This window comes from Heterodontus francisci, chromosome 9 (genome assembly GCF_036365525.1).
Source record: "Heterodontus francisci isolate sHetFra1 chromosome 9, sHetFra1.hap1, whole genome shotgun sequence".
NCBI classification, from domain to species: Eukaryota; Metazoa; Chordata; class Chondrichthyes; order Heterodontiformes; family Heterodontidae; genus Heterodontus; species Heterodontus francisci.
The window spans coordinates 33,147,145-33,167,364 of record NC_090379.1 but is presented as its reverse complement, the minus strand read 5'-3'; the positions used below and the strand labels follow the sequence as shown (position 1 = coordinate 33,167,364).

At 39.8% G+C, this 20,220-nt stretch overlaps 1 protein-coding gene across 1 annotated transcript in view; it reads right to left on the bottom strand.

Annotated features, from left to right (window-relative positions):
• Positions 1 to 6,656: 6,656 nt before the first annotated feature.
• itpk1a (inositol-tetrakisphosphate 1-kinase a) overlaps positions 6,657 to 20,220 on the bottom strand; it is a 250,394-nt gene continuing 236,830 nt past the window's right edge. The window contains exon 11 of the mRNA XM_068038755.1: positions 6,657 to 14,347. Within this exon, the coding sequence (XP_067894856.1) occupies positions 14,031 to 14,347 (317 nt within the window). The 3' untranslated portion in view covers positions 6,657 to 14,030. The remainder of the gene's footprint in view (positions 14,348 to 20,220) is intronic.

Genomic DNA, 20,220 nt, shown 5'->3' with positions numbered 1-20,220 from the left:
ATTGGGACCAGTTCTGGGTCTGGAAGCACCTATTCAAAGGTTTTGGGTGGCATCTCAACAGGACTGGGACCAATGCCCTTGGAGGTTCGCTAGTGTGGTTTGGGAGGGTTTAAACTAAACTGGTTGGGGGATGGGCACCAGTATGTAGAAGTAGAAAAGAGGAATAAGGTGTATAAAGGAGTGATTGTGTTGGATAATACTAGAGAAGGTAGTAGTACCATATTAGGAGCAAACTAACGTGGACTATGAGGAATGTGATAACTAGACACTTAGAAAATAATATGATTGGACAGAGTCAACATGGATTTATGAAAGAAAATTATGTTTGACAAACCTGCTGGAGTTTGTTGAGGATGTTACTTGTAGCATAGATAAAGGAGAACCAGTGGATGTGGAAGATTTGGATTTTCAGAAGGCGTTCGATAAGGTCCCACACAGGAGATGAGTAAAGAAAATTAGACCACACAGTATTAGGAGTAATATACTGGTATGATTGAGAATTGGTTAACAGACAGAAAACAGAGTAGGAATAAATGGGCCATTCTCAGGATGGCAGGCTGTTACTAGTGGGGTACCGCAAGGATTAGTGCTGGGGCCACAGCTGTTCACAATCTATATAAATGATTTGGATGTGGAGACCAAAAGTAACATTTCCAAATTTGCAGATGAGACAAAACTAGGTGGGAATGGAAGTTGTGAGGAGGATGCAAGGAGGCTTCAAACAGACTTGGACAGCCTAAGTGAATGGTCAAGAACATGACAGATGGAACACAATGTGAATAAATGTGAAGTTATCCATTTTAGTAGAAAAAACAGAAAGACAGAATATTTCTTAAATGGTGAGAGGTTGGGAAGTGTTGATGTCCAAAGACACCTGGGTGTCCTGGTTCATGAGTCACTAAAAGCTAGCATGCAGGTGCAGCAAGCAATTGGGAAGGCAAATGGTATGTTGGCCTTCATCGCAAGGGGTTTTGAGTACAGGAGAAAAGATGTATTGCTGCAATTGTATAGAGCGTTGGTGAGACCTCACATGGAGTATTGTGTACTGTTTTGGTCTCCTCATATATCAAGGATATACTTGCCATAGAGGGAGTGAACAGGAGGTTCACCAGACTAATCCCTGAGATGGCAGGATTGTCTTAAGAGGAGACATTGAGGAAACCAGGCCTGTATTCTCTAGAGTTTTGAAGAATGAGAGGAGATCTCATTGAAACTTACAAAATTCTTACTAAGTGCGACAAGGTAGATGTAGATAGGATGCTTCCCCTGACTGGTGAGTCTAGAACCAGGGGAAATAGTCTCATAAAAGGGGTAGGCCATTTAAGACTGAGATGAGGAGGAATTTCTTCACTCAGGAGGGTGGTGAATCTTTGGAATGCTGTATCCCAGAGAGCTGTGGAAGCCCAATTATTGAGCATGTTCAAGACAGAAATCAATAGCTATCGAGATACTAATGAGATCAATGGATATGGGGATAGTGGTATTGGGGTAGATGATCAGCCATGATAGAATTGAATGGCGGAGAAAGCTTGACAGGCTGAATGGCCTACTCCTGTTCCTATGACTATAAACACAGGTTTACAATGCATGTATGTAAAAGCACAAAGTGTGGTGAATAAGATTGGTAGCTACAAGCACAAATAGCTGTGCGGAAATATGATGTAGTAGCAATAACGGAAATGTGGCTTAAAAAGTGAGGACTGGGTGCTTAATATACAAGGATATGAAGTGCTCAGAAAAGATAGGAAAGGGAAAAAGGGAGGTGGGTGGCAGTACTGATTAGGGAAAACATTGTAGAGTTGGAAAGAGAGGGTGCCCTTAAGGGACAAGGACAGAATCCATTTGTTTAGAGTTGAGACGTAAAAAGGGTATGATCACACTATTGGGGTTATTCTGTAGGCCTCCAAAGAGTGAGGTGTGTGTGTGCGTGTGTCTGAGAGAGTGAGAGAGAGAGAGAGAGTGAGTGAGTGAAGGAAATCTGCAGGCAAATCTCGATTGAAATAATGTTAGAGTAGAGGGAAAGGAGGGGGGAGAAATTTTTGAAATGTGTTCAGGAGAACTTCCTTGACCAGTACGTTCTCAGTCCAACTAAGAAGGAGGCATTGCTGGATCTGGTGCGGGGGAATGAGGCGGGCCAAGTGGATCAAATGTCTGTGGGTAGCACTTGGGTTAGAGTGATCATTGGCTCATAAAAGGTTTAGATTAGCAATGGAGAAGAGCAAGAAACAATCTAAATTAGAGCTTTAAATTGTAAGAGGGCTAACTTCAATGGGATGAGAAGGGATCAAGCCAGGGTAAAATGGAACTAAAGATTGACAGGAAAAACTGTACCAGAGCAGTGGGTGATTTTTGAGGAGATGTTTCAGGTACAGGTTAGGTACATTCCAACAAAGGCAAAAGGTAGGGACATCAAAGCCAGGGCTGCTTGGATGACAAGGGAGTTAGAGAATATGATGAAACAAAAAATATGGTGGACGATGCACGTCAGGTAAATTCTTCAAGCAAGAACCAGGCCAAATACAACAAGTTGAGAGGGGAAGTGAAGAGGAAAATAAGACTGGCAAAGAGAGAATATGAGAATAGAATGGCAGTTAACATAAAAATCTTCTATTGGAAAGTAAATAGTATGTAGATAGTAAGGGATGGGGTGGGACCTATCAGGGACAAAGAAGGTCATGTATGTTTAGAGGCACAGAGGGCAAGGCTAGAATACTTAATGAGTACTTTGTATCAGTGATGTTTACTAAGGAAGAGGATGCTGACAAAATATCAGTAGAAGCAGAGATGGTAGAGGTAATGGATGGGGTGAAAATTGATAGGAAGGATGTACTAGAAAGGCTGGCGGTGCTTAAAGTGGATAAGTCACCTGTGCAGGATGGCTTGCATCCCAGCTTGCTAAAGGAAGTGGGAGTGGAGATAGCAGAAGGGCTTGCCATTATCCTCCCAATCTTCCCTAGATACAGGGAAGGTGCCAGAGGATTGGAGACTGGTAAATTTGACATCCTTATTCGAGAAAGAGTATAAGGACATTCCTAGTAACTACAGGCCGGTCAGTTTAACATCTGTGGTGGGTAAGATTTTAGAAACAATAGGGGGGGGGGGTGGAAATCAATTGGCACTTGGAGAGATTTGAGTTAATTAGGGAGAGCCAGCAGAGATTTGTAAAAGGTAGATCATGCTTGACTAATCTAATTGATAGCTTTAATGCAGTAATAGAGGTTGATGAAAAGGATGGTCAGTGTCCAATCAGATAAAAAATTGGCTTAAGAACAGAAAACAGAGAGTCATGGCAAATGGTTGTTTTTCAGACTGGAGGATGGTAGACAATGGTGTTATATATGAATGACTTGCGTATTGGAAACAGAGCAAAATTCGCTGATGATTCCAAACTTGGAAGTGTGGCAGACAGTGAGGATGATGTCAATCAATTGCAACAGGACATAGGTAGGCTAGCAGATTGAGCAAGCAAGTGGCGGATGGAATTTAATACAGAGAAATGTGAGGTGATGCTGTTTGGCAAAAAGGAGAGGGAGAGGTGATATAGACTTAATGGTACAATTCTAAAGAGCGTGCAGGGACAACGGGACCTGGGGGTTCATGTGCATAAATCTTTAAAGGTGTCAGGACATATTGAGAGTTAGCAAAGCATATGGGATCTTGAGCTTCATAAATAGAGGTATTGAGTACAAAAGCAGGGAGGTTATGCTGAACCTTTATAAAGCTCTGGTTATGCCCCAACTAGAGTATTGTGTCCAGTTCTGGTCACTACACTTTAGGAAGAATGTGAGGATTCTTGAGGGCGCAGAGGAGATTTACCAGAATGGCTGCAGAGATTTTAGCTACAAGGTTAGGTTGGAGAATCTGGGATGTTCTCCTTGGAGTAAAGGAGATTGAGGGAGATTTGATAGAGGTGTACAAGATTCAGATAAGGTAGACAAAGAAAAGCTGTTCCCATTAGCTGATGGTACAAGGGGACATAGATTGAAATGCAGTGGGGGGGGGGGGGGGGTGGGGTGGGGGTCGAAATGTGAGGAAGAACTTCTTTTTGAAAAACAGTGAGCGGCAATGACTTGAAACTCACTGCCCACAAGGATGATGGAAGCGGAGACCATGAATAATTTCAAAAGGAAATGGGATGGGCACTTGAAGGAAATAAAATTACAGGACTATGGGGATAGCACTAGGGAATGAGACTGATTGGATTGCTCTGCAGAGAGCTGGCATGGGCTTGATGGACTGAATGGCCTCTTCTGTGCCATTATGACTATAACTCACAGGTTAGGCCTCAGCTCGAGTACTGTGGACAATTCTGGGCATCACACTTCAGGAAAGATGCAAAGACCTTAGAAAAGGGTATAGAGGAGATTTACTAGCATGTTACCATTATAAAGCTCTGGTTATGAGAGACTTCATTACGAGGAGAGGCTGTAAAAGTTAGGACTGTGACAGGCACCTTACTGGTCACTCGCTAAATCTGAAATAAAAATTGAAAATGCTATATGACACTTAATAGGTCTGGCAGCATCTGTGGAGAGAGAGAAAAAAGTTAACGTTTCAGGTCAATTACCTTTCATTGTTGTTAAAGATTGAGGGGGTCATTTTTGATAGCTCCTTTAAGTGAAGAACCTCCGAGGTAGCCAAGGTGGGGTCCGAAAGGTCAGGTGACCTCACCTCCATTCTGCGAAAGGTTACTAGAACAACAGAACACAGATCAAAGACTTTCTTCTGACAAACAGCAGGGCTAACACCTGAAGGAGGTTTTGCCCTCCCAGACTTTTGGGTTGTAAAACAAGGAGTCAGTAAATTGGAAGATGTAAATATACCAGGCAGCTGTTAGTAACTGGGAACAATGGACCAACCCAAGTGACTTTGTGAAACCTGTCTTCTGGACTACGCATTTTTGGAATACAATAAGCTAGATACATTTAGCAGACTTTCCGAAGGCAAACAGACTGTAAGAGAAGAAAGCAGTGATTGTGGCCTCAAGAGAGAGGCCTGTTCTCGGAAGCCTGTTACAATAAAAGGCTGCAAAGATTTGAATCTGTTTTGAGAATCAAAGCTTATGGAGAAGTAAAAGACCAGCAGGATCACCAGGAAACACCTTACTCACGGACGTCCAAGTCGGAAGGGCTCGGAGAAGTATGCAAAGGGATTGATTTTTAAATTAGTCTGAGATCCAACCCATTGCAACTGGGAGGATTTTGGGACTTCTAACCGTAAAGGATTTCACCATCAAAAATTACCGTGTAATGTATAAGTGCAGTATGAGGTTTTCAAGTGTTTTCATAAGTAAAGAAAATACTTTCCTTTGTAATTTGTGGATATCAGCTACTTACAAAGTGCTATTCAGTTAATTGGGGGGTTTCATTTAGTTTAGCTATTATTAGTCTTAAAATGTGAAATCTTGTGTCTTACTTGAAATTGGTCTGGGGGTTCCTATCTCATTTTTCACATCAACGATCTCGCTGATACTTAATCTGCAATAAGGGACACTTTTCTTCCTATTTACCTGGGCTGAGTTTAAACCGAGGGAATAGCTGGTTATTCATTTTCTGGGTCTGATACTAATTATTGACATCAATTGAAACACTGCACCATTGAGGAGAAAACACACTTTGGTCTTGCCTCTCACTTTCAACTCTTTTTGTTTCATATGTTCTGTTGTTTCCTCCTGTATTTGTACATTGAGCAATGTCCTAATGGTTCAAAGATGCACCAAGCAGTACAATTCTGATACCAGTACTTGGGCCATTATTCAGCTGACTTTGCTGATCCTTTAATTCACTTGACTTGCAAAATCACTCACTCATGCCTGTTAACAAAGGTAACAAATACTAAAAACGTGTGAATTTTTGTCAGGAGAGTGGTGCGAGCTGCTTGTAGATTTACCTGTGTAGCCTGATTAGTCAGGCATGTCTGATGGCCATTGAACCTGAACAAGCCAATGAATCAAGTGCATGCTTGAGGATTGAGAAGTTTATTCCTATATTAGAACAGTGACTACACTTCAAACACACTTCATTGGCTGTAAAACGCTTTGGAACAGCTTGAGCTTGTGAAAGGCACTGTACAAATGCAAGTTTTTCATTTCATATAATTTGGACTGGGGAGTTTTACCGATTCAATAGACTGCTTCTTCTCAAAGTGAAGTCCAGAGAGTATCAGCATGTTTATTTAATGAAGATTACTGGTACTTGGTTGAACAAATTAAGCTTTGAAGAGAAATCTATAGCCCAAAGACAACGTGCATCTTTGTCCAGAGTTGCCTTATGTTACCTTTAGTAACCTCAAAAAATTGAATTGGAAACATATTTCTGCCATAACTTCAGCTGCAAAAAAAAAAAATTAACTGCACCTTTCAGATGATTCTAAACAAAAATGATTAATATTTAAAGTGACAATTCTTCTGTGACTAAATTTCATAGTGATAGATTTCAAAACACAAATACAGACTGGCCCCTTTGGACAAGAGGATGGAACAATTTGGACTCCAGGTATGAGCTCTCCTTAAAATCATACAATGGACAGGAGAATAAGGGAGGTGGAGGAGGAATACTTTGGCTGGTTTAGTAAACAAGTTTAGAATTGAACAGCAAACTGACAGTCAGACAGACAGGTCACATGCCCCAAAGCAATAAAAGAAAGACCACTTGAAATATTGTAATTCATTTTTACTATTTTGGTGAATGTATGATAAGCACACAGTGAAAAAAGGAGCACGGTTAGGTTCAAGGCACGAGGGAATTGGTCAAACCCAACTGATTGCACTGCAAAGTGAGGCAGATCTTCAGCCAATACAGATAACATTATAATGACTTCCATCAGTCAGTTATTCAAGCTTTTCAATCACCTCAATAAACCACTTTAAAAAGCCACTATTAACTAACATGTGAGTCACTAGGAATATTTGTTGAAGCAAGTAAGAGGTAGTGGATCTTGTTGACATGCATCAATGTTCAATTACATATACAGTTCTACAATTACACTAGACACTGTTCAGCAGCAAGAGGCAAATTATACAAGCTGAATAAAACATTAGGAATCATTTAAAAAGAAGTGTTGATTATACTTAAAACAGAAAGTATTTACAATGACAAAAATAATTTTACAGGTGTAATGTACAGGCAACTATTAATAAGTTGATATACAATAGTTTCTGGACATTGCATACACCCTTCCTTTTGTAAGCCACAGCTCATAAAATACTAAAGTACTGGTCACACTTCTAATGGAAACTATTTTTATGTGAGAGTGTATATCAACAATGAGAGATGACTGTGCTGAGTGGCAGTTGATCATTGCTTCTACTTTCCATCCAATGGCATTACCAACATGAATGATTATATATGGAGCAAAGGTCCTCTACTCTCCTGAACTGCCATTGCTGAACTTCAACCCAGATCATGAAGTTTCCATTTTCCATATTCTCTTCTAAGAAGTATGAGTAGAGTTTAGTGCTATAGCCTGATATCACCTGTCAACTATATTCGACTTCCCATTTCACTTCAGACCCTTAGCAGCTCTGAAAGTCTTTCAGCCCCAGTGTTAGATTTGAATCCAGACCCACGTTGAAAGGATGGTGTTTCGATGCATTTTGCTGCCCAACTCACTGCAATAAAAGAACCAAAATCTGTGAAACTGCAAATGATTTGTCACCATTTCAAGAGGTTGTATGGAACAATTTTACACGTGCTAAACTGTTATTACTGTTAAGTGAAAATTCTGTTTAATAACAATTTCATACTCTACAAAACTTGGGTAAAATGGAAAGTATTTAAATGTATGATTTCTAAACTTGAGAGTAAATACCTTTCTATGAAAGCACTTCATTCCCTAAGTAACATACAAGACAAAAATTACTGGAACAAATGAGGTAATATTGTATGTGAGCTTGTTATAATTCTCTATTTTGAATTAAAACATTCAGAAGGTTGCTGAAGAGAGAAGGAACAGGGAGGGAACTTGTTCAATCATGCTGAAAATGCAATTGTCAGTTTCAACCAACATTCATTCGGCTGCCCCTATTGGGAAGAACTGCTATTCATAGCATGGTATTCATGGAGTGAGTTAGATGATGTTTGTGGATAAGTCAATTAAGTGGTCCCTTCTAGCTGAGGATAGGATGGCTGCTGGGAAGGTGAGGGGAGATGGGACAATCACTCATGAACACAGCATGGAGCTGGTTAGCAATTGCCTGCTAGCCCAACAAGTCAATGGTTTTCTGCTAAGGAGAGTATAGTTTACATCAGAACTAAAAATCATTACACATTGACCAAGGATTTGAAAGATGCTGTTTACTAAAGGAAAGATTGACAGTTTCCCCACAGTTTTGTAAAAACAATGCACCTTGAATTTAAGAGTCAACCTAGTCAGTCATGAATGGTCCAATTTATTTTGTATAATCAATTGATGCTATTCACGCTATGGAATGTTCATCCTGCCCCTTAGTAAGTGTGACATTGCTCAGTGAAGAGCACGGTGAGTTTTAAAGTCAGTTACTTCAAGCTACTGGCTAGACCAAAAACAATTTAATTATAAACCGTCTTTAAACAAACTCAATGCAATAAACTGAAGAAAAAAACTTCAATCAAGAAAGGCAATGGAAACTTACAACTCACTTAGCCCTTTGCCATCTCATTGCTAAAAGACGACTTTGTGGAAGTTGAATACTTGTGTCAGTTTATCAGAATGTGCTGTCCAGCAACACTTGCAATCCCTGCTGACACTCATGTTGCTGGATTATTAGAATTTCTAAGTTATAAGTTGGCAAAGGTAACGTTTGAAAGTGCTTTACCTGAAAAAAGTGAATTTCACTATTTTCAAATATATATTCCCTCTGAGCTGTTAGCTGAAAGCAATTCTAAAGATGCAATCCACAAAAAAGAGAGCAAGATACTTATGGCAAGCTAATGGAACTTCAAAGTGTGGACAATGATTAACGATTGTCATTTCCAGGTACAAATGGTTTCCAGTCACTTATCTGGATTGTAAAAGCAATGCATCAAACTCATAAATAAATCCTACTTTCCACTAAAGATGTACTCATTCAACAGATCCACATGGAACTCCAAGATCTGCAGTCACTGAAGGGCTCATTCCTAGTGACTCTAAAAAGCTGAAGGATTGTACGCAACACAGTACGTTAGTAGTTCAGTAGATATTTATTGGGGGGGAGGGGGTGAAAGGCGGGAGTAGGTGAGTACAACTGGCTTTAGTGCCTTTGAGAAAGGTGCTGGGGGAAAACAAAACCAGCCAGGATTCCAATTACTGACCCTGCAGGGACTTAAAGTGAGAAAAGAATTGAAGACCCATATGGCTGAATGGCCCACAGACTTTCAGAACTAAAAATATTCTGCAGTACACAGAAAATATTTAAATGCAAAAGAGGGATGTTCTTTACTTTTTTTCAGCCAAAGTAATTTTATTGCTTTCAAAGACCAAACTAAAGCCTCCATTTACTACAATATTGGGGATTCACTAACCATTAGGAGTGTGATGATCACTCCAACAAGACACACTCAATTAACTTTAATTACCAAATTCAATCTAGCCTTCCCTGTTTCTTCTCAAACTTCCAGATACTGTAAATTGATGTACAGACCCCAGGTGGGAAGCATTCAAATGTTAGCTGACCTCAAAGTTCAGCACAATTCACATAAAAAACAAAGATGTTATCTTTTGAAGCTCTCAATGATATTTCAATGCACAACTCTTAAGGAGTCAAATGGTTATCTATGCTTTGGAGTTACTCAGTTTTTTTAAAAAAAACAGTTCAGAGAACCCAATTTGGAATTTGTTTTAAATAACAAAGAACATTTTGTTAGCCATATTATTTCAGTTACCGAATGCACTAGAATATAAGAGAAAACCTTTTTCAATTGGGCAAAAAAGAGGCCAAGTCTTTTCCATTCTCTTCAAAGAATATTTTACCATTGTGCAACTGGATAAGATTGTAAACTAAGGTTGCAGTCAAACTGAAACAACCACCATGTTGAAAGGGGAAAAAATTCCCCGCCCCCTTCCCTTCCCCCAAAAGGTGTTACTGATGTTCTCAATATTATGGTTAATTTCTCAGTGACTATACCTTTTACTGGAAGCACTTTATATGGAAAACAAAATGTACAGTTTACATAAAAGTACTTCAGTGCTGCTTTACACATCTTGTTTTGCCTTGTTCACTTGTCTCTACGTAATACACATTTCCTTGTTCATCACTATATGCTTGCACACAGGTTCCATTTACATATGCAAGACCCTTGGGCTCATCTCTCCTTTCTCGCCACCCCATCTAATTTACCCTCCTCTGTTCCACAGGCTGTATTGGCCCACTAGCTACCATTATTCTCATCAGAAAGTGGTCATGTTTGTAACCTTGAAAATGTACAGATATATGCCTGAATAATGCAATATTTACAAAATAAGACATGCTGTAAAGCAAGGTTTAAGATTCACGTTATATACACATTTCCTCTTATCGTCAACTATACTGAGTTGAAACAACTGATTATGGCTAGGATGTACAACACAATCATCACACTAGAAAAATCCAAATCAGGGCTGAATTGTATACAAAGGTTTGGTCCCTTGAAGCCCTTTTAAGAAATACAATAATTAAATGGTTAATTTACATTGTAAAATGCAACTGACGTAGTTACAATATTGAAATTGGTCTATTATTGGTCATTGAACCATTCTGAATGGTTTGTCAACATCCAGAACCAGAATGTGTTTTTTCCAAAATGGCACTGAATAGACTAAGGGATAAAATCTGAAAGATCATTCACTTACAATGAGACAATTATGTTGCTCTTCATGCAATAAAATTAGCAGAACAGCAAATATTTTTGGTTTTACGTAAGCAGCACTTGTTAAAAAATAAAATGGGTAAACTAATATACATTTTGGTGAAGCTGTGTACTGTGATAACTGGTGCCACAAAATATATATTACATAAAATACATATTATAGGCTACACACTTCACTGGTCACTAGAGTGCACAGCTTAAACAAGTACTTTCCCATTGCACAATATTACCAGAAAGCATTGGGTTATGTCACCATGACACTGGATTGACGCACTGTATGAAATTGACTCCAATCTGTCTTCCTAAGAATTGCTGAGGTTCAGATAAACTCAGGTTTTAAAGCCCGGAATTATTTGAATTAAAACAGGTGCACACTTGATGGAAGACCCCAAAAATGTCAACTTAAAACATCAAGAGGTGCAGTCTACCCCACAAAGCCTTGTGGGCTTGGGTGCAAAAAACAAAGTATGAATTGAAAGAGATTGCCCCACTGGAACTATTTTCACAAAACAGATAGGGAGCATCAGAAGCTCCCAGCTTTCCATCCAAGAATACTTCTACAATAATTTAACTGACTGAGTTCACCGAAGTAGCACAAATTTGTTTGGTAGCATTTAGATTCTTGAGTAAAACCTTCATTTCTGCATAAATTTAGAGCATTTACTTTGCTATTTTGATGAAAACACCATGGATTGTTTGGTATTTTATAAACAAGGCAACTGAGAAACGAGTTCCACCAACGAACACTGGCCATCCAAAGCACAAGGTCATAAATTCAGTTCCCAGCCCAACTGCCACACAAACTGGCTTTTGGCTGAATTTTGCCAAATCTTTGCCAAATCCTCACCACTCCCAAAAAAAAGCACTCATAGGGTTAAGGAAAAGCAGATCTGGTTCTCCTCTCCCACCCACATAGAAACCCAGTTGAATTGGTAGCAGCTGAGGTAACAGTCACAGTATGGATACTGATTCTCCACAACAAGGCATCAGTAAGGGAATTTACATGTGGGAGGGAATAAACGGAGAAAATACTTTTAAAAAAAATGTACATTATGGAATGTGAGAAGCTCCGGATTCTCCATAGCTCCTCCTACAACATCACTGAGGGGAATTGGTTTTATCCTGAATTTCCATGGGCAAAGACATGAGATCTCAACCAATTCTTCTTAAAATTTTCATGTAATGAAGAGTATGACATTAAGAATGCAGTTACTATGGCAACATGTGCAATTATGAGATATCGAAGCTAAATAAATATGCCACCTTCTGGTAATATCGCTCATGGAAGTGAAAGTTGTGAATCTCAACTTAGATAAAACACAAAACAAAAAAAAGTTTCTTTTTTTTTAAATAATTGCTAAATGCCCAATTACCTCTCAGTAGTTTTTATTGAAGAATGAAGCAGTGCAATAGAGCCGAGCCAATGTATTAAGGCAGCAAGAAAATCATTCATTAAACTCACGTTCTTCTCATGCAACGACACAAGAGAGGAAATACATCAACACATTAAGATGGCCGTCTAAGATCTAGTGCACTAAACGCAATTTGCTGTAAACATATTTAGGCCTGGTTTCCATGGCACTCCCAAAAGGAACAAGTCACATTTATAACCACACAAATGGTTCCAGGCATAGGTATATATTTAAGGGCTGCAAGGTTAGGGTGGTCCAGAGTTGTAGATTGTTACAATAATCTCAACAAAGCCCTGCTAAGCTGCTTGAATAGCTAAATCATGTGAACTGGAGTGTCTATTAAAGCAATGTATTAGCCTAATAATGGCGCAAATCAGGTACACTGTCTTAATTTTGACTTTACCTTAATTACAATGCAAACTATTGTGACACGTAAAAAATTGCTCACCCAGTGTCTTCCATAGTTATTCATACATAATCATTTTGGATTTGAATCAGAAAAATAAGGATTTTTGTTGTGTATAAAAAGGTAGTTCAAGTAGTAGTGAATGTATGGAATTGTGAAATTAATAAAATAAAATGACCACCTACATTTGGGTTCAAGAGGCCAACTTTCTCCTGGTTTTTTTTCTCCATTAACATAGCAAGGATTCAAATACCCAACTCTTCCTTTTCCCCATTTCATTCTAAAATCACCTAAAATCAGGATCATTAGTGAGCAATACTGAAACTGTAAGTCTCTGTTTAAATACTGAAGCTCTGCCTTCACAGGGAAAGAACTCTGTGCTGACTTGAGACACTACCCAAGTGCATGTAAACGGAGAGCTTGGAAAATGAGCCAATATATGTCACAAATTCCTCGATGTTGCTTTTCTAAGAAAGGGAACCAAAGGACAAGTAATGACTATTTGTAACATTGAGCTATAAACATCACAATCTATAGACAAAAAGTGTAAAATAAATGATGCTTTACAGCTATTTGCACAGAGTTTCATTCACACAACTGGTTTCAAATGAAGAGAAGATGATGTATGGAAGTGCACTATTAGTGAAGATTAAATTGAACAACAAATAAAACTATGACGGATGCTGCATCATGTCCATGTTCTTGGAGTCTGGGTTGTGCATTTTCATAAGCCTTTAAATGTCCTGGCTTACATGCAAATATGCTGTTATGTTACTTTACGGTATATCAATATCCTCTCAACCTATCCTTCAAAATTTTATTTGAAATAGAGAACTTTTATTCACCGAGAACTACTCTTGCCAAATAAAGCCTGAAGCACATCCTGTTCTAAAATTCAACCAGGCTCTTTCAAATAGACAGAAAGAATCTTACTGGAATCTAACCAAACGTAAAGTTCACAGAACTCTCAATGTCTTGCAGCTTCTAAAAGGAAGCTGCACACCATTTTAAAAAGGGCACAAACCATTTGGGACCTGTGAGGTGAAGTGTCAAGAGGGGAGAAAGATGAAATGCTTGAATACCCAAGACAAAAGGAAGGATTCCTGATTAAGTGATTTAGCCATGTGATTGATTCCTGTTGAGAGCATTAGTAATAGTTCCTGTATAGTAAAAGCTCACCAAAGCAACTTTTGCTAATGTTAATATTTAACAAGAATTAGATTGCGTTATGCACACTTTATCAAAGGATCTGCAACCTGCTCCTCAATACCCTTTCTGCTCCAGCCATTATATCAGTTTATGAAGCCATTCAAGAAAAACATAAATTGCTCCATTGATTTTTGAAAGTGGTTCAGGTTGACCCCCATCAAAGATCTATCCTTGGGTTTGATCCAGTGTTCTCAGTGGTTATTGCGAGGATGCCTTAGTTGCCATGGGAGCAACACAGTTCTGAAAGTTGGGTGGCAAAGCAGAATTGCAACTTAGTCGTTGGTGCTGCAGCCTCTTGCTATTGCTCGAGTCATCTTCCACAAGCCACGTATCTTTTGCTGCCATGGTTACAAAACCTGAGGCAGCAGAACAGGCCCGGTCCCCACAAATGCTTGCGGCCTGCTCAGCTGCCTTTCCATTCTGGTTGAACTGAGGCGATTCTGGGTTTTGATCTTGCAGAACAACCTGAATATGGTTTATTAGCTCAGTGAAGAACTCTGGAACACCTTCATAACCTGCAAAAAAATCAAACCAGTCATTTGCTTTGCTATAAATGCACCTTTATGAACATTTTGCACCAATACGAGAAACTGATATTTGTCAAGAGGTCACACCTACACCCATCTTTCAAGATGAACATTAAAATATGTCTTTTTGGGAAACTTCCTTTTGGCATACGTCAAGAGTTTAGGATTGGCTTGATGGGCATAATAGGCTTTTTCTTGTTCTGAAATGTTATTGGTCTGGGGATACTTCACTATTTTTGAATAGGTCAGAAATTTCTCGGCTAGAAATTCATCTCAGACAGTGGCGTAAAATGGGCAGTGCTGGATCGGCTGCCTGTTCTACACGATATCTGCTATTTAATTCTATTGACTGTAATTGAACTGAATGTCAGGCGCTTTGTAGAACAGGAGCCCGATCAGATACTGGCTGTTTTGTGCCACTGCTAGAGATAAATTTCAAGCGCTCTATATTTGAAGAGGAGTAATCATCAATTCCAAGCACAAATTAAGGCTCAAACACTGTTACTTTCCAACTTTGTCATTGCTACATTTGGGTTAACCTCTTCTTTAAGATGTTTCCTCCACAGGATTCTTACCACAATTATCTCTGGACAACATCATTCATGCTAGGCGTTTCACATAGACATGTAGAAGCTTTTTATTGCCCTCCACAAGATGAATTCCTGATTTCAGTCAGCCTATCTCAAAGACAGCCACAAGGCATTTTCCCTGAGGGAAAACAGAGGCTAGAGCGTTTTGATCCATGTTGAAGCCCGTAGAACCATTCAAGTGTTGCAGAGAGGTCGATAAATTGAACCACCTTCACAACTTTTAGAAAACTTAGAATACCTTTAGGCTGCTCTTTGAGGGGATGCATATCTCTCTCTTTTTTCTCCTTAGCTCAGCACTTTGGAATTAATTTTTTTTTAGGAGAAGGCTAAAATGGCGTTGTTATGAACGTCTGCCCTATATAGACAGCAGCCAATCGGAGATTGGCATCTGATGAATGCAAAACACTTTGGACCAAAGCCAATATTCCTTTGATTTCAACCAAATAAAAACACTCTTTTTGTACTCAGTATTTCAAGCCAAATTCAGGCTTTAATCGCATTAAATACAGATTTAAAATAGATTTAAAATAAATTAGATTTTGTAAGAAGACAAATTAAAATCACACTGCCTTTCAGACACTTGCCCCCAATTCCACCATTTTAAACTTTTTAAATTATCAAACTTTAACATGTCAAATGTAAACACGAAAGATTGAAGTTTACATTCTACTGAAAATTTTCAAGGGGCAGTAATATTAAAGTGGGAGAACATATCCTACGAACTGGTCGCATCCTAGATGAAGGAAAACACATCAGTACCACAAATATAGCAGATACCTTAAAGTTACGATCATCGAGGAATTTCTGGCTGGTTTTCCCTCAGCTACCGAGTGTTATTTGCACTTGTTATATTGTGCGTACTGCCACCATCTCCCACCCCCACCCACCCACCCACCGCCCCCCTCAGCTCCCCAGTGGTTGTAGAGCTTTCATAACCTAGGTCCTACACTTAAGCTCACTCCTTAAACCCCTCCAAAATTGGTATAGTAATAGGAAATGGGAGGAGTAGTTGTTGTATGATTGCCTTTAGAGTGATGTCCCTTCAAGTATGTTAATGAGCTAAGTACCAGGATGTAGTCATGTGACTCAAAGCCACAGTCACTCTACAACTGTAACACCCAGACAAAGGTTCTGTAAATAATTTGCTCTGCATTGTATATAATAGTTTAGCTGTTAATAAACCTATGGGATTTTCAGCAAACTGGTCTCCACGCATCTCATTTACGTTGCATCAGACAACAGAAAGAACACATTACATGGTGGCAGCTGTGGTGAAAGCACTAGATCTAAGCTTGACGACCACAGGTATAACAGCTTCAAAAATGACCCTTCCCACAGCCACTAGAGAGCAAGTTCAAAAGAAATACTGGCTCAAACAGTGGAGAGAAAAAAGAACTTACCTCCTGTTGTAGAAGACAGAACTCAGGATGACAGGCTGCCAGTAAATTCCTGCAATCGGGTGAGTCATTGTGCCAATGGTCGAGGAATTCCCATTTAAAACAGCTTTGAAGTGCTTAAAAAGTTATTTTTTTCCCCAAAAACTCTTTAAAAAAACAACAGGGAAGACCCAATTCCTTTCTCAGGCTGATCAAGGTTGGCGCCATTACAGGAGGTGTCCGATAGCAAACAAATGCCGGAATTCCCCAACAGTGCAGCATCTCCGTTCGCAGAGACAAAGTTTTAAAAAAAATCATTAAACTACTTGAGTGTGAAGAGTTTTCATTCACGCAGCCACGGCTAAATAAAAAAATCATTAAACCACTCATGCGTGAAGAACATAAACAAACTCTAGCAAAAAAAAAAGCAACTGATCTGCCTATTGTGTAAACAAGTAGGCTTAAGTGCTGAAAGCAAAATAAACACAGAGCGCTGTCAAACACCTGCTCCTTTCCATCCAAGCAGCTAGTCCAGATAAGAGAATTTCTTAAAGGGGAAAACAGCGCAGAGTGAATAGAACAAAGTTAAATATGGAGCAGAAAGCAAAAGAACAGCAAAAAGATGGATACCAAATTTCCCAGCATGAACTGGAAGGCCATTGATATCCTACCAGAGTTCAAACTTTTTAAACAAAGAATGCAGTTACGCTTCACAGACCAAGTGATTGTAGAACCAGAGAAACAGGCTGTGAAAATACTAATAGCAGTTGGAAATGAGGGTATACACAGAATCAACAACTCTGGCTTATCTGAAGAGGACCAGAAAGGTCCCACAAAGATACAGAAAGCGCTCAAAGATCAGCTGCGATTGAGTGAATTTTAGAATTCACTGCCTGGAATTGATGTCCTACAGGAAACAGCCACAGGAATCAATAGATCAGTTTGTCAGTAGATGCTGTAGTAAGGACAACAAATGCAATTTTTCAGAAACGGAGCTGTCATAGTGTCTAATGGAGCTGGTGATTGTCTCAACACCCACTGAAGCATTCCAGAAAGACCTCTTGGGGAAAAAAGATAGGTCATAGCTTTGATACGCTGCTAGTAGGCGGCATGAAATACAAAGCCATTGCAGCTGGACAACAGCATCTGCAAGCACCAAGTGCAGCCAACAGTATCAGCATGATAATTGGGTCAAAAAGATCAAGCAAGCTGTGTGGTAAGTGTGGTTTATCCCACTCGCCGTGAAGTTGTCCTGCATTTCAAGACTTGTGCAAGACGTGCAGTGTAAAAGGACACTGGGCCCGCCTGTGCAAGAAGTCTGGCTCCAAAGACATATCCAGAAGTCACAGTAGGACACAAGCAAACAGATGACAGGCACAGCAACAGGTAAACAGCAGCAAGGAGCACTCCAGAGACCTGTATAAACGATACACAAAGTCCACAGCGAAACAGACCCTAGACAAGACTCAGAGTGGAGCAATTCTGAGCCAGATGATGAGCTGGCGTTTCACATTGTGAACCTGACACATTGTGTTGATGAAGTCAAACAATTGGAAGCTTTTGCGATTATCTTGTGCCCAAAGAAAGTTGACAAACACATACTCAGGGTTAAGGTCGACACCAGTGCTAGTGCAAATATCCTACCAGTCCAAATCCTGAAGGATATGTACCGGAGTCATTGGAAATCAATGATACGACTGACAACTGCAAAATTATCTGCATACAATGGGTCACCCATCCCTTGCAGTGGAATACTGACAATGCAATGCTGCAATGGCAAGTCAGCATGGAAACTGCAAATATTTTACCTGGTAGACATGAGTGGACCAACAGTGGCAGGACTACCAGCGTGTAAGGACCTCAACAACATAACTATCCACAAAGTCACCAAGGCACCTAATCCAGCAGAAGAGACCAAGAGTACCCGCATTGTCACAGTTCCTCCAGAATCTCAGTAGTTCTGGTTTAAACAGAATCAGCCCCTTCTCAGAGATGCCATACCAAGAGAATGAAGATCCTTCGTTAACAGGCAGTGTTTTTTTCACACTCCAGCGACTCAGAAGAGGAGACTGATGGTGTAACCACTGAAAAGCAAAGGCTGGCAGTGGAGAGCATTGCCATATACAAATCTCCAAGGAGCAGAACCTGTTTTCAGACTCTGGCCAACATCAAACGGTGCAGTCTGGAAACCCAGCAGCCAGCATAACTATGCCACACCTTCACTTCTGCTCTATAGAGAACCGCCAACATCAAAACAAGCCAGAATGGATAGGTACCTCCATGAGGCAAAGTACTCCTCCCCCAACAACTACTCGACCTTGAGCCCCAGGCCTTCAGAAGAAGATGAGGATAGGTGAAGGACACGCAATGTCCTGAAGAGGCAGGAGGAAGGAGTTGAAGCATTGTCTGTTGGCTCTTCGAGATGAGGTGCTGGAACTCTCCAAGAATGACAAGGCCTCAAAAGTGGTCATCTCGAGAAAAGCAATAGAGCATGTTAGCAGGCTGAAGGCAGAGCAACAGAGACCGAGTGCAGAGAGGGAGAAAAGTCAGAGAAAATAGCAACAGATAAGGCGCAAATTCCCTGAGCAAGAGTTGTCAAACCACCGAAATTATCTATGGACTTTTAAGCATCTGCACTTGTAAATTTCACAATCTCTATCCTTATAATCTGTAAATTTTATAATCTCTATTCCGTATAACTAATTTTGATGTTATCTAATATTATGTGCTTTAATTGTAGCATACAAGACTTAACTTTGGAAAGAAAGGGGATATTGTACAAAAAAAGTTTTCCTCATGTCACCTCTACACCTTTCGGCTATCATCTTTGTTTTGGTACTGGATGAAATGGCAATTGTGAAGGCTATTATAAGCAGATGAAAAAATGCAGAAGGAGCATTTAACAGTGTTGTATAAAACTGGAATTCCCACTAACCACTAAGGTTGTCTGCGCTTGGGAGGACTGGGCCAGGGGCTCTAACTCTTCAAAGGGTGGATGTGAAACACAAGTATACACAAGAATGGGGCCAATTCATGAGATGCAGAAAGTGATAATCACAGAAAGACCGCACAAACATGTCCATTTGTTGCAGTAATGTCATATTTCCAAAGGATTTCTGGGACAGTATGAATGAACTTCAAAAATCCCTGCAGGGTGCAAAACAACATCCTCAGAAAGTCACAGCAACCCGTCAAACCAATTTAGCCAGTTCTGACAAAGATAGCTTTTAATTTTCTCTAGAATGAAGTGCAAAATGAAGAATCTGTAACAACAAGCATCTATTGCAATAAGCACACTGCAGCACTGAGTATCAGACCCTCCGATGAACAACTGAGGGCTGAACCATTCCTGTTTATGACTGGAAACTTTGGGAGCTGAACAACGGGAGCATTAAATCTGAAACAGTGCTGCAAAAGAGCAGCTTTTATTGAGAGGCTGCTGCAGGTATTGCCACTTATTAAATCATTTAGGAAAAAGGTTTGGACTGAAACACTTGATTATGGAGGGAAGCTAAATATATTAATACATTCAGTAAAATTTGGGTCTGAAGACGGATGTGAATGGAACTATTCTACTCCAGTTGAGGCCTGGAGTTCACAGCTCCACTGGAACACAAAGATCACAAGAAGTCTGGGCTGCCTGAAGGCGAAAGTCTCTCATAACAGACAGCGAAGCTCATTAAAAAAGGACCCATAACATTCCAACTCTTGCTGCAAACAACTGCATGCCCCCAAAAGCAGGTGGCTATCATTTTGACAAGAACTGTACGGCAATCTGAGAACAAACTCACTGCTTTCAAAGGCATTATGGAAAAGCCAAAATACACATATGCACTGCACCCTCCAGAGTATTATTTCAGCTGGTATGCAAATACATTAAGGCAGCTCACACACA